At 30.8% G+C, this 15,157-nt stretch overlaps 1 protein-coding gene across 3 annotated transcripts in view; it reads left to right on the forward strand.

Annotated features, from left to right (window-relative positions):
* Window positions 1–15,157, forward strand: part of mfrn (mitoferrin) — a 74,842-nt gene that overhangs the window by 56,657 nt on the left and 3,028 nt on the right. Inside the window, exons 2-7 of one of the 3 annotated variants that reach the window (XR_001343002.3) lie at window positions 7,486–7,702; window positions 7,795–7,851; window positions 8,605–8,797; window positions 8,874–8,985; window positions 9,617–9,819; window positions 10,931–11,005. Coding sequence is in view for 2 of the 3 variants with exons in the window: in XM_014418807.3 (XP_014274293.1) it covers window positions 7,486–7,702; window positions 7,795–7,851; window positions 8,605–8,797; window positions 8,874–8,985; window positions 9,617–9,819; window positions 9,919–9,922 (786 nt within the window). In the remaining variant the exon portion in view is untranslated. Of the gene's footprint in view, window positions 1–7,485; window positions 7,703–7,794; window positions 7,852–8,604; window positions 8,798–8,873; window positions 8,986–9,616; window positions 9,820–9,918; window positions 10,071–10,930; window positions 11,006–15,157 lie in introns of those variants that run through there. The other 2 variants (XM_014418807.3, XM_014418806.3) reach the window with 2 other exon arrangements.

Consider the following 15,157-nt stretch of genomic DNA (forward strand, 5'->3'; position numbering starts at 1 on the left):
GAGTGCTACCAATGGGTGGTTTCTCTACACGCCTGTAACACTCCAAATTTAACTTAGATCAGATTTACTAAATGTATTATAATGTACAGTTGTAAATAGGAATAAATAAATATTTAAAAAAAATTGTCTAACTAGATTTAAGAAGTATGCTGTGTAGTTAGCAACCCAATACAGTCAGGCAGCACAACTGAATAATGTTTTTCTCAGGGCCGCCTGTAGCTCAGTGGTTAAGAATCAGTCTTACCAATTTGATGTCGAATGGCGGTACCGGTTCGAATCCGGCCTGTGGCGTTGACTTTTTTCATTGAGTGGCGTTCCCACAAAATGAAAAACTTTGACCCCAACCATGGTTAGGCAGTATAGGACTCCAATGGGAGTCTTGGCCAAGAAAAAAAAAAAGGTTTTCTCTCTGTGCCATTGGTTTTTCAATACTTTCTACAAATTGTCGGATGGAAGATAGTCAAACTGAATAATACAGAATTTTAGAGTTTCTAGTCCATTAATCTTGCATCCACTCTCCAACACCTTGGTGGGGATGATTCCTTTACTGGTACTATTCAACATAAACCACTTCAAACGATAATTGCATGACATACTCAGCTAAGCTTCCCTTGAATACGTCCATAGTTGCAATGTTGCACAACATTGTTTCAAAGCATTCAGTTTGGATGGTATTGAAAATGTCTTGCGTCGATACTTCTAATAGAGTATCTTTTATTCTCAAGCTTTAAAGTATTAACAAATATTTTTTCAATGTACTATTAAAGCAGACTTAGTGTTCATGAAAGCAATTCCACAGTACAGGGAAACGTAGTGATCATTTAACAGTTGACACAACTTTGTAGTGACTCTTCATCTCGTAAATGTAACCTCCAGAGCCTATATTTGGTTTTTATTGAATTATCTTTCAGTGATCGTTTAATCCAACATTTTGCACATTATTAATGGAAAGTTCTAGCTACAGTAATGCAAATAATATGCACATCTATTTATGAATAGAATTGTTATAGATTAGCTTTAAATAGATCCCTAAATATGCCAGCCTGTATGGAGCCCATATACCTGCCCGAATCTTTTCATTCAAGGTGGACATAATTTTCAAATTTCAACCTTTTGCGGTTGTTCTTTCATTGAGATATCTCCTAATACTTACAGATCCGTGTTTCAGCAGTTGTTTGTTTTCATTTCTAATAATATGATCTGATTATTATTTTTTTTTAATTTAGATAATTGGATTGCTCTTTCATTCCTATAAATCTGAGCTTAAAATTGTTAAACCAAATGCAGTGTGGTCTAGTGTAGCTTGAGGACTGATCACCTCAAGTTACATTAAAAGATCAGAAGTAATTCAAGCTTCTAATCCAGATCTTAAGTCTACAAACTTGTTTTCCGCTTGTATTCTCTTTCATGTATTGGACCTATCCTTGTATTGCATTTGCGTAATTTTTAACCTATAATTAATCTTCGAATTCATTCAATGTAACCCCTAACACTTAAGTTTATATTGTATTTTCAAGTGCATGACTCTTCACATTGAGTGCTAAGAAAGAGATTGAATGAAATGATCTAATCCTTGCGGTATATAAGAGCTTTTCTTTTTCGAATCTCACCAGCCTTGACCCCGTCTCATACATCATACACGTTCATAACTGATACAAAACGTCTTTTGATTGCATTATTGTCTTTATTTGAGCAATGCGCTGGTGAATACTTGTCCTCAAGCATTGGAGCCCATATTGTTAGAGGTTAAATTTATTACAACTAAGTAAAGTTACTCGATGCAGGAATGGTTTTACTATATAACGTACTATGTATTGTGCTTATTCATTCCAAACCTCAGTCGTGATGATCGTATTTAACTTCATACAGTCCAACAAATTCGAAAAGTATCACCGCTTCAAAATACCGCCATACATACTATTTGTTATGAGGAGTTTATTAGGATAAATTTAAAACATTGATAGTTAACTATTAACCGATTAAGAAGGTGATGATTTGAATGAGCGTCAGCCTAACCATTATCTTCTAGACTGTTATTCATAAAAAGAGGCCGTTATAGGCGAGGGTGCTAAGGCGTCACTTTAGGGACCTCAGAACTGATCCCGAAGCAGGACCTAGTCTGGAATAGAGATGATGATATTAGTGGTGGCCCACGGAATGAAAACTCGACCTTCCCACTCTGTTTAGAACAGGGTTATACAACTCTACCTCTCCTTATATCAGACATGGTTAGGAAGGGGGTAAACAAAAAATAATTACTCAAGATAATATTTTGTCAATTTCTAATTTTTATTTACGTCACTTTTATACTCATACCAAGCTTTAACGATTCTGAGTCTTTTAGCTCTGATGACTTCTACTTAATATATAGTTTACACTATTTTTTAATTGTTGTTCTCTTGACGGAAATCCGTCAAACTTTTTAAATATTTTGGCTATTCGACCCGAAGGCCCAAGATCTTCAATCTTGTTTTTTAACGTGAGTCTGTGAAACAGTATGTGAAAATGATGAATGATCGAACTTATCTTTACAACTAGTGTGAGGATCATTAAGTTGTTCAAGTTGTCGTATAAAGAAAAACCGTCAAAAATTATTAAAAGAGAATCCTTCACAAAGGAACTAACTGAACAGGCTATGAAAAAGGGACTGGATGCTGTAACCACAAAAGAGGAAAAAGTGGAAATTGCTTCTGCAAGAAGTCGGAAACTGGAGGAAGACTGTAACATAGGTTGCAATTTACGCGATTTGTAAGCATCATCGCATAAATATTTTGTCTAATTTCAATTCCTCCCCCCCCCCCCCCCATGTTCTATCTGTTTACTTGTAAAAATCTCTTCTTCTGAATGCCACTATACTCCTCAATCCATTTTATAACTCCTACGTTCTTTTTATCTTCTGGGTATGATCTGTTAAATTCATTATTCGCGCTGTCAAATCATATTTGATTTAAATATAATGAAAATCACTTATGACTCACCAATTATAGTCACCTGAATAAATCCGGCTGTCGCGTAATTATTTTCAAGATCGAAAGAAAACTCACGCTGTTTAATCAGCTGTCAACCAGCAGCTCCTAATATTAGTGACTTGCAGTTACTGAAAAGGAGGTTAGGAATATATTTTATTTGTTATTGTTTATTTCTTTAAATGTTTGAATTCACGTTTTGTTTACTTTTAACAATGGTTGATAGCTCTTTAACACATTGTTCATTGTTAAAATAATAAGGTATTTTAAACAAGAAAATTGTTGAGTTTGGTATAAATGGATCCCGTTACTATTTCTATTTTCACTTGCCTATGTATGACATATATAGGAAGGGAATATTATAGTAGTGGTATATTGCGATATGGTATAGTAGGGGTATTCATGATCTTTAGTTTAACATGTTAAGTGGAAAACTTCATGTTAAATGGAGAAATATATCCTTTTACCATGTTAAAACGATATAACATGTAACATGGCTGAGAGTCTGTTACTAGGTCTGTTAAATAGAGAATGACGTCACGAAACAGACCAACTGAGCTTGTCACCGTTTTATTTGTTGTGTTAAGTTACTTACTCGTAGGTTGTGTTTTTTTTTTTTTTGTCTTGTGTTTTGGATTTTTAAAAAGACAATCAGTAGCTAAACTTTTACACATCTACTCTTCACTTATTTTAGGCATGTTGTAATAAATTACTGTAAATAAAACTTAGAAGTAAACAATAACATGAAGTTTTGGAAGGAAAGGTTACTAAACAAGTTGCTCAGAAAATCCGCTAGGAGCTCTTATGCATTTACAATTTAATATGACTTTAAATAGGGTTGCTCACAATGCTATACTTATAACATTTAACATGTTAAAACATTTTACATTTAACACAATATCATGAATACTCCTATTATATTATAGGGGAATATTGCGATCGTGCAAAATTTCGAATTTGAGTTTTCATGAGGCGAATTCATGTAAGGAATCATTTTTTTCTTAGTAGATTATATGTTTTAATTTGAAGTAATAGTGAAGTAAGTTGGGAAATTAAACGTGTTAGTCCACGCAGGTCCCTGTTTTTAATTCTAATAAAAAATTGTAATTAACATAAACCGAAAATACCGTAGAAAAACCATGCGCTCGTCTCCTGCGTAAATTAAAACGAGAAGATACTAGTGGATTTGTCAAATTTTTAAGGGTGTCTCATTGGTTTTGAAATACCTTCTACAAATTTTTTGATGGAAGATCGTTATACTGAGTGCTACAGAATTTTAGAGTACTTCAATTTCATCAATCATGAAGCTTTTCATTTCATCCACTCTCCGGTACTTAGCTGATGGAGATTCTTCAACATAAACCACTTCAAACTATAATTATATGCCATACTTGCAATGTTGCACAATGTTGTTTCAGAGAATTCTGTTTGGATGGTATTCAAAATCTTGTTTTACGTAGATACCTCGGGTAGAGTATATTCATTTTATTTCAGTGTAAGAATTAAAATTTTAATGAACTTTTATTCAATTTACTATTTTTCGAATTCGAGTTTTCAATGAAAATGCACGTTATAAATAATTTATTTAAAGAAAAATCTGGTCCATTTATGGATTTACCTATATTTCTATACCTCGATTTACATATATTTTTTATATATATATTTTTTTTATTTCTTACTAAATAACTAGTATTTTAATCTCAAATCAACAGAGTATATATATTAGAAGTATCAATGAGATCATTATATGACTTAAGAACAATTCGTTATCTATTTTTTTATAGATGCCATAATGTTTTCTAGAATTTTAAAAACAGTTTAAATTACGTTGTCGTGTTTGCCTTCTGTTATGTTTATCTTGAAGGAAAACTGTTCGGTGAATGTTAACGGAACTGGGAAACCCCATGTGACGCAATGAAGTGTGCTTTGCCTGAATTCGGCTTATTGAAGCTCCTATCCTATCTATTTTTTTCCTCATGCAAGTCCGTGAAAAGTCTCCCGTTAATTCTATCTTATCTTTTCTTCATATTTAAACTTTAGATTGTTCATTTCAGCGCAAATAGTCGTGACCAGTAAACTATCTTTAAGTGAAACGACGTAAAATAAGAAAATCAAGGAAGTTCAAATGACTGATCGTAATTTTTTAAAAAAATAAAAGTTTCAGTTTCACTCTAGTTTTTATTGTCATGAAATAAAAATAAAAATTTCACCAAAATTGTAATATTTCAAATCACTTACCAGTAGTTAATTAGCAATCATTTTTATCTGTCTTAGTAAATATTTTTATCTGTTTAATCTTAGAATGAAAATCTTCAGTGGAGTTCTTTTCTCAATGATGTTTCTAAAATTAATTTTAATAAAAGAAAATCATCACTTTCAACAATGTTTATTTTAACTCTAATGCTATACATTAGTTAATGGATTGTAAGAAAAGCACTTACAAGGTGAGGTTATAGTCAATGGGTCATCTATTTTAATGATGTTTGTCAAAACTGGAGTTTTGATATATTAAACACTAGGGGAAGTTCTGTAAAGTTTTTTGTGAGGAATAATATAAGGCTTTCTCTGTTAAAACTGGTTGGTTTAATTTAGGTTTGAACTATTTCAATATCCACTCAGTTATAAATAAATTTTAATTATTTAAGTATGAAAATGAAGTGTGATAAGAACAGAATAACTGACACCACATTTGCTTTCAATGGCTCAAATAATATAAGCTGCTTCTTAAAGTATTGTTACTATACTTTATCTCCAAAAAATATTCATGAATGTAATTTTTTACAAACATAAAATCAAAAAAATCGGGAAGTATAAAAAATCATGTCACATCAAGTAAATTAAGAAAAAAATATTTTTTTCTTGTCTCCATCTCACTACTTCTTCTACCAGTTTTTATGGAAATAAAAAAAAAAAAATTATTCCATATGTTTCCTCTACCATTTATAATAATTTTTCAAAAATCTTTCATTGTTCCTATGGAGCTCAACTGGATTTGAACTGAAAGTCAAAAATCAGAATGCAACCCAAACATTTTTTATATATTTTATAAAATTTAAATTAAACTAGAATTTTTTTAGAGGAACAACTTACATTTTATTTTTAATAAAAATTGTTTCATAACAATTATCATTTAATTTTAAAAATAAAAATTTTGCAGTGACAGTTATTGTGAAACTTATAGAAAAAAATTTCGGAGCCAGGAAAATTATGTTATTAATATTAATTTAAGAATATTTTGTCAAAAAATTTATGTTTATATTTCTAAACATTCCTTTTCAAATTTTCTTGTTATGTACTGAGAAATACCTGACACTCGAAGCCGAAGCAATTAACCAAATTAATATTATCTTGAAATGATGATAGTGACTCGATTTGTATCAAGGTCAACAATTGTCACCTTACAAATAGGCTGGTGCGACTGAGTGGTATCCATGTTAAAAGTGATGACTCAATGTTTATTCACCAAACAAACATAGTAAAGGTCGATTTTAATTTTATATGACAGATAATTACATTAAAGCACTTTATTATTTTTCACAAATGAAGGATATGGCCACTTTATTATTATAATTTTTATCAGAATGATTAATGCTGCCAGAATTCTCAATACTAATTAAATCATGCTGTAAAAGTTCAATATTTTGCGCTGAAGTATTGTACTTTTCGCTCAATCTTTATTGAAATGGAAAATTTTTTTTAAGTTTTGCAAGTATAGTATGATCTGCAAGATAATTCACACAGTCTTAATAAATTAAGAAATTAGAAAGCGCAAATGGCTATCCACAAATGCTTTTGATGCGTGATCAAGAAAATCACTTGAGAATGGCCATTAGAGTGAGAACATAATTAACGTTTAGAACTTCCACAAATACAAAAATATTTATGAATACTCCAATACATACTGAGACTAGACTCAGCCTCGGAATAAGTAGAGTTTTCATAATCAAGGAACTTCTCAGTGATTTAAACATCTATTTCCTAAAAGATAGGGTAGGCTTAAAATAAATATGCTTAAATTAAAATATAAGGGAGTGTCAATGATAAATGAAGTACTGGGTTTCTTAGTAACAATACATAACTTTCTAGTGTGAGCAATGTACAGTTTTAGGTTACAGGTAATGATTTTCATAAATACACGTGAACCCAAGGGGTGAACATATTCTAAGGAGAACATGTTCACATGAACATAATGATTTTCATAAATACATGTGAACCCAAGGGGTGAACATATTCTAAGGAGAATATGAGTTTTGTGGTTATTATATTTAGTGATCCTGACAAATTTTCTATTGTGATTGTTTTGATTAGCAGTAGAATACTTAATAATTAGAACATAGATACTGATGTTCATAGACAATTTTCTTATATGTAAGTGCCACATATGTAAGATCCTGTTTGTGCTATTGTTTTGTAAATTATATTATAATTATAGAAATATTAAGTAATATAATTGTTTATAAATAATATATTATAACTGTAGATTTGTATTTTGTTATTAAAATAGCTCTTTTGTTTACAGACAAGGATGCAGTCACTATCGGTGAGCCATCACAATCTCTCGATCAGTACAGTTTTGGGAAAGATGATCCAGCAAGAAGGCCTCCTCCGACCGCTCAGAGGCATAGAAGTTGCAGTGGTCGGTGCTGGGCCTGCACATGCTCTTTATTTCTCATGTTACGAATTCTTAAAAGAAGTTTTAACGACGAGGTTTAATGTTAATAACCATTTAGCCCATGGTTGGTTGCATTTCGAATAAAATAAAGTAAATGATATCCTTTGCTAATCTTTAAAATAATTTTTATCATCTTCCTACTATTTATTTTTCTAGGATTTGCTGGATGTTCGGCGACTGTTCTTCATGATGGCATAATGACACCTGCAGATGGTAAAATTTATTTTTTTCTTAAAAAGATGACAAAGTAATCTTTTTTTTTTTCCAAAAAATTAAACTTTCTCCCCAATACAATTCTAATCCAAGTAATGACTAGATTATCTTATTTGGTTCTTCAAATATAAAGGTAGGATTCAATTAAAAACAACATGCACCTGTTACCTATTTTTATGTTAAATATAGTAAAATGGATAGATAGGTTTGGCTATAGTCCTGTAATGTAAAGATGAGTTCATATCTCGGCTCTGCTTCCCTGCCAGTAAGGTTTGGCTCCACTACACATTAGACCTAACCCCTTTTAATTGGGGAATCCAACAAGTTGAAATCAGGAAATAAATCTTTGATATGTTATATTCATGAAAATGAAAATATTCTGTACATTAAATATTTATCTATTTTTAAATCAATTCAATGCATTTAGGATTGATGGTTAAATATTAATTCAATATCCCAAATCAATAATTTTCTACTCATTATAAATAGAAAAGTTTTCCCTCAGAATATCTCTCCTTTAGTTTTATGTTTTGTTATTGGGTTTCATATCCTTATGTACTCGGACCAGGGCAGGAAGCATCTAGCCGCAAAGGGAAAATTGTTTGCGATTTATTTTATGGGTCCACCACAAAATAAATATTAACCCTATCTGGCAGGAATTTAACCAGTAACGCTTTTTTTTTTCACATTCATCATAAATATACTTCTTTATTTATAAGATTTGACAACTTATCATTGCTTGAACTTTTACAGTTGTTAAACAGAGGATGCAAATGTATGACAGTCCTTACCGAGGTGTCATGGACTGCATAAGAAAAACATACAGGGTTGAAGGATTTGGTGCATTCTACAGGTCGTACACCACACAGCTAGCAATGAATTTACCTTTCCAATCGATACACTTCATGGCATACGAGATAGCGCAAACAATGACAAATCCTATGGGGTATGCTTATCTCATTTATTTTGACGTGACCATGATTAATGGAAGAAATTTAAATATTGTTTTAATTTATTTTAAGGGAGTACAATCCAAGAGCTCACATGCTATCTGGTGCCCTCGCTGGAGGAATTGCAGCAGCTGTAACTACACCATTAGATGTCTGTAAGACTCTTCTTAATACACAATCAGAGGTAAGTTTAATATTTTAATTGTTTATTTCTCCTAACCCTTTATTTATCTCTTCTAGTCATATGTTCTACTGAAAAAAGTAAAAAAATAAATTTTCTGTTTGTATTTCATGTCTTACTTATAAATTATTAAATCATAATTACATTATTCAAAATGGCCTCCTCTAAACTGTAACCAGGCTTGTTGCCATAGGGACCGTCAGTCTATTGCAGTACATACAGTATTTCCTTCTAAAGAAAATTATCAAATTATACATAGATGATTGACTAGATCTGAATTTGAAGGAAGTGGTTGGGGCTGCGGTTAAGAAGGAAAAATAGTTTTCAACTATTAATTGGTTGCTTACATTTCTATCCACAATTTAGATCTACATGATCTGTATGATATGTACATGGATGGATATGTACACGGAAAACAAAGAAACCTCGATTTGATGAAAACAGCCCTGATAAATATTGATAAATGTTGTGGGTTGAAACATCGGCAACCAAAAAATAATTGAAAACTAACTTTTCTTCTTGATCATAATCCTAACCATCTGCTTCAAAAATATGTGGTGACTAGATTGAAAGAATGTGTTAGCAGTGAAAGAGTGCTGATGATCATTTAGTATTAGTTTATCTTTGTTTTCAGGGAAAATTAATGGTCCGAGGGTTTCTGAATGCTGTAAGGACAGTGTATAGATTAGGTGGCCCACTTGGTTTTTTCAAAGGACTTAGTGCGAGAGTTATGTTCCAGATGCCAGCAACGGCCATCAGTTGGTCCACATACGAATTTTTCAAATATTGCCTCATTACGAAAGGAAAAGAAGATCACCATCACGAGGACAAAAAAAGGTGAGTGGCTCGAAAAGATACATTGTGTAATGTGGATGTGTTGTGTTTCTGTTAATGTGATCAATACTCACATAGTGTTTGCATGAAATTTTTTTTTAGCTAGCATCAGCTTAATTCATTGTGCTTGCACAGATCCTCGTAGTCCTCAGCATGAAGCTGGAAATATCTGCTGCAATACAAAACATTTATAAAATTTGTAAATATGTATGAAGAAACGTGTTATGATTTTATTAAAAAATTTGTTTTATTTATTTATTTTTTTCTTAATAGGTTATTTAGGTTTTAAAATAGATAAGAATGATAGTAAATCTGAAATTCAGTTTATGTTTCGAATATCTTGTAAAATGGTTAAGGCCTTCATTTATACATAGATGCTAAAACATAAATAATTACCTCTATAACTTTATGTGATTCAGAAGGTTACTTTCATAAAGTATGTTAGGGTAAATAATAATGAAGTAATGAAATAAAGATAGAATTCTGATTTATTAGAGGCATCATTTTAATAGCCTGTTGAAATGCCTTAAAAGGTTCTAAAATACTCAGCCATAGTGAACCATTATGACCCTTTGAAGTTCACCAGGAATTATGGTGACTAATTTTTTTTTTAAATAAAGGTCTTCCAATATTATTAAAAGTATAAATCCATAAATTTGATTTTAAATCTGGTTAGTGAAAAAATTTCTATTTTAATTTTATATAAAGCTGATTTATGGAAATGCATAATTTTTCATGTTTCCTGAGGAAGTTAAAGACCAAATATCAAAATCAAATCTTATATTTCATGTGGTTGGTAGAGATATTTTTGTAACAGAATTTTTTAAGAAATGAAATGTGAACATGTTTATTAAAACATAAAAGGGTCATGCATGTCATGTCTCTTTAACTGATAGGAAGGACTTATTTGTTGTCAGTTTTTATTTTTCATCTATTGGAAATTGTTATAGTGTCACTAGTACATAATACAGTAAAATAAAAATGGACGAAGACAAAAGAGGAATTATTAAATACAAAAGTTTGCAGTTTTAGGATACAATATTGATTTGAAATAATTTTCAGCTATTTTTGATATTAACAATTCAATCCAGTAAAAATAGTAAATATTTTTAAGGCCTTGAAGAAAAAGTTGTCAATGAACATAACGAGAAATGGGAACTGGAATTCTGTTCCTGTCAGGTCACCAAAGGTCAGGTCTATCTGATATACTTTATTTTTTATTATAATTTCTATTTAATTATTTTTGGAAGTTAAATTTTTTTGTGATGTTTTTAACATATTTTTAACTATGATTTCACTGACTACAAAATTTTTGCTGGATGCAATGGTTGGACATTCCAATGGCACTCACTAGTTATAATTTTAACAGTTTTGTTTATTTTAAGGTTGTAGTTCACTGTTTAAGTACAGCACTGAAAAGTATAAAGTTCATAAAAACTCTGTTTTACTTTGAAATATTATTTTTCTTCGACTATGTGAATTACAGCAAACAGTTTAATTTTGTTTATAACCTCAAGTATATCTTTGTTATTACTTCTTTCTTGGTTATCATTTTTAGTTCTGATGTTGTATTTTAATAATGATGATAACTGTCAAATCAAATATATACTTTATTAGCAGATCCAAGGCAAACAGACTTAATTGGCTGTTGTTGATGACTGCCTATTATTCTAAGTCATTGATTGAACTTATGGAGTAAAATTATGGAGTGTCAAAGATATATTTTTAACTTAGTTGTAGCTCATATAGTTAAAAGAAAAATGATCTCAAATAACAGTGGTGGGAGTTTTCATTAATTCTTTTTACTGCAGTATATTTTGTTACTGATCGACCTTTTGAATTACAACCATTAATAAAACCAACTTTACTGTCGGGCACTTCTTTTATTAGGAAATAACTATAGTCGATTGACTGCATTTCAAATGATTAATAATCATGAGTAAATTAATTAATAATCTGAGTTCAATAGTTATTTTATGTGATAATTATTATCTTAAAGTACTTAATTCATGAGTTGTATTTAAAATAATATAATTACTTTTAATGAATTTATTTTAGTCGTGCTTTTAGTTTTGTTTCCTTAGTTAGCCTGTATTTAAGCATGTTATTGTGTTTGTTTCTGTTTATGTCTATGTTAAGTGGTGTATCATTATCAGTTTTGTTTATCTACAACATGTTGAATAATTTATTTTCTTTATTATGAACAATTTTATTATTGTTTTATCTTTTTTTTAGCAGGATTCATTTTTAGATTATTAATTATCAATCAGAATGATTGAGGAAAAGTATTCTTAGGACCTGATTAATGTTGAAATACTTTATTAACAAAATAATAGCTATAGAAGAAAGCTTTTAGAAGCCATTATAATATCTGAAAATCAAAATAATTCAATAAATTACAAAATGAACATGAAAAAATTAAATGTATCATAAGTCAAACTGCTTAATAAACTGAACAAATAAGCAACTGACCTTTATCTCGATAAAAAAAAAATCGATAAAAAGGTTAACACGTTGACTACCACAGTACTTTTCAAGATTTCAGTTTAGGAAGCCAATTTCATCATCATCATATTCTCTCCTCTAGTACCACCTATGCAGTGTGAGGAGGAAGTCTATAGAACTTTCTCCAGCTCTACTGGTCTTCCACCAAACACCTTCTTTCATTACATTGTAGTCCTCTTTTCAGGACATCTTCCTATTTATTTCTTGGTCGACCTTTTCCTCTCTTCCTGTTAACCTTGGCTTGATAGACCTCCCTAGCATTTCTGGTAGGTTTCATTCTTAGATGTCCCAGCCATCTTAGTCTATTCTCTTCTATAACTTCATGGGCTGGTTTAACGTTGAGGTTCGTCGTAATTGTAGTGTTGTGGACTTGGTCTCTTCTTGTTTTCTTCACAATTTTTCTGAGAAATCTCATTTCTGATGCTTTTATTCTTGATGATGGGGAGAAACGTTGACCTAAACACAGCAGCCACTTCTGTCTTCTTGTCCACCTCTTGCTTGTTTAGGAACCTCTCTTGACCGCTTCAAATATTCTGCCAGTACTAGCCATTCTTTCAGTAACCTCCATATCAATATATATGTAGGTATTTGAAATTTTCCACTTATTCGAGGACTGTGTCTTCAACTCTTATGACACTCATAATTCTCTATGGTTTCTTCCCTATTCTCATTACTTTTATCTTTGTAGGGTTTATGACCATGTTGATCCTAAGCAGTTCTTCTTTTAACCTGTTGGCGTCTGTTGGAGATTCCTGTTGTCTTCTAGGAAAATAACAATGTCATCGGCAAATGCTAGGAGTGAGAATTTCACCAGTCTTAGATTGACATATCCTAGGTAGAATTTCCTTATATTCTCCTTAGTCCTCCGAATAGTTGCATCTATAACTATAAATGAACAGTAGTGGACTCAAGCTACAACCTTGCCAAACTCCTATCGTGGTTTAAATTTCTTGAGATATACAGTTGGCAAACCTTGTAAGGTTTGTAGCACTTTTTGTTTTCTTGTACAAACCTTTCACTGCCAGTATATTTCCTTGATCTGCTCCCTTATCTCTTAAGACCTCTGAGATATCTGTCTTCCTTACTCGGTCAAAGGCTTTTGTAGGGTCTACAAACCATACTGAAAGTTCCCTTATCTTTTTCTAACACTTTTTCAAATACCTGTCTCATGGTAAAAATAAGGTCTTGGGTTGGGTTCTGCGATTTTCTCAAAATCCTTATTGTTTTTCTTCTAGTAACCTTTCAACTCTTCCTCCTATTCTCCTCTCCAGGATGTGGGAATATATTTTGCTTGGTATGCTTAGGAGAGGTATTTCATGGTGGTTATTACAATCTCTGTTATCTCCTTTTTTAAAGATTGGAACAATGACTGTTACTTACCTATCTTTCACTATTTTCTTCTGCTTCCACAGCAGAACAGTGCGACTAGGGTGAAGAAGTAAGGAAAAAAATTTGAAAATGGCCAAAAGTTAAAAGGCCGAAACATAACTAAAATATATATGTATAAAATAGAATTGTTTGTTAATAAAAGTAATTTTCTCAATGTGGGTTTAATGAAGTTCTAAGAATATTTTTCCTCAATCATTTTGGTTGATGATTAATAACTTATTTTCTTTTAAAGAGGTTATTTTGGTTATAGTTATTGTTAATTATAAGTTATTTAGGTCATTATTAAATAAATATGTAATTTTCTTTTATAGTGGTCACTCATTATAACACTTGTTTTGAATAAACTACACTATCCTTGCTATTGAGTTTCTCTTATTGTGCTAGGGTAAAGAAATATGAATCATTTGGGAGTAGAAACAGAATGAAATATACTTTTAGTAACATATAATTAAATATATTTTATTATTTACCATCATAGCTTAAAATATTAATGGAAACATTTATGGATTGAGTAATATATGGTTATTTTTAAGAAAGAACTTATGACTAGGGAGTTTTCCTAGTAAATTTAGGGCTGAATTTGTTAAGAAACTGGTACATCCTTTGTCTTTTTTCTCAACTCATGTAATACTCTTAGTACAACATTCCGACTCATTTGGATTATGTTAGATTACAGCTACATTTTTACAACTAGAATCTTTTATATTTATATCATTTATTTCTTTTTTTATCTTTCACTGCACATTATAACAAAAATTAATATTAAAGTTGACTTATCATTGATAAATCCAAACCTATAATCAGTTCTGGGAGTCTGGAGAATTTGGTTTAACAGAAAGTTAACATAATAGGTGTTGAGAGGGTGTGTCTACACACTTCTTTGTTAGTTGCTACAGAGACTTTAAACACCCCTAGCCAACATGCAGTTCATACACTCTTGTTTACCTGGTTATTCTCAACTCTTAGAAGAGATAATTGGATCTGCATTATGCCTAACTCTGCGATATAATGAGGGTCCCCTGTAATTTTGCTTTTCTTGATCAAAATGAGTAATTTATGTAAAAGTAATCAAATAATGATTGCATTTTGCAATAAAACCTTCAATATTAAGAGTTAAATTGATTTTTGGTGCTACTATAAAGTCTCTTAACTGTTTTCTACCTCCAAAATATCTTAAATATTGCTAATGATTTTTCGGTTATCTCAAGATAATCAGTTCAAATTTTATTGTTTTTTTTTTTATGTTTTATTTCCTCTTTAAAACCATGTACAGTTCAACTAATATATTGAAAAATTGTAGTTTTACAACATTAAGACTTGGGGATATATTTTGTTTTGTTTTTTAAAAGTGTTCACTATTAATTGTGATATAAATTTTTCATTTTAATATAGATTATTACAGGAATTTAGTCCTATTAATCATTTATTTTATTTTTTACCAAATTCG

This window comes from Halyomorpha halys, unplaced genomic scaffold, assembly GCF_000696795.3.
Source record: "Halyomorpha halys isolate HHAL.00 unplaced genomic scaffold, Hhal_1.1 Scaffold209.1, whole genome shotgun sequence".
Lineage (NCBI taxonomy): Eukaryota > Metazoa > Arthropoda > Insecta > Hemiptera > Pentatomidae > Halyomorpha > Halyomorpha halys.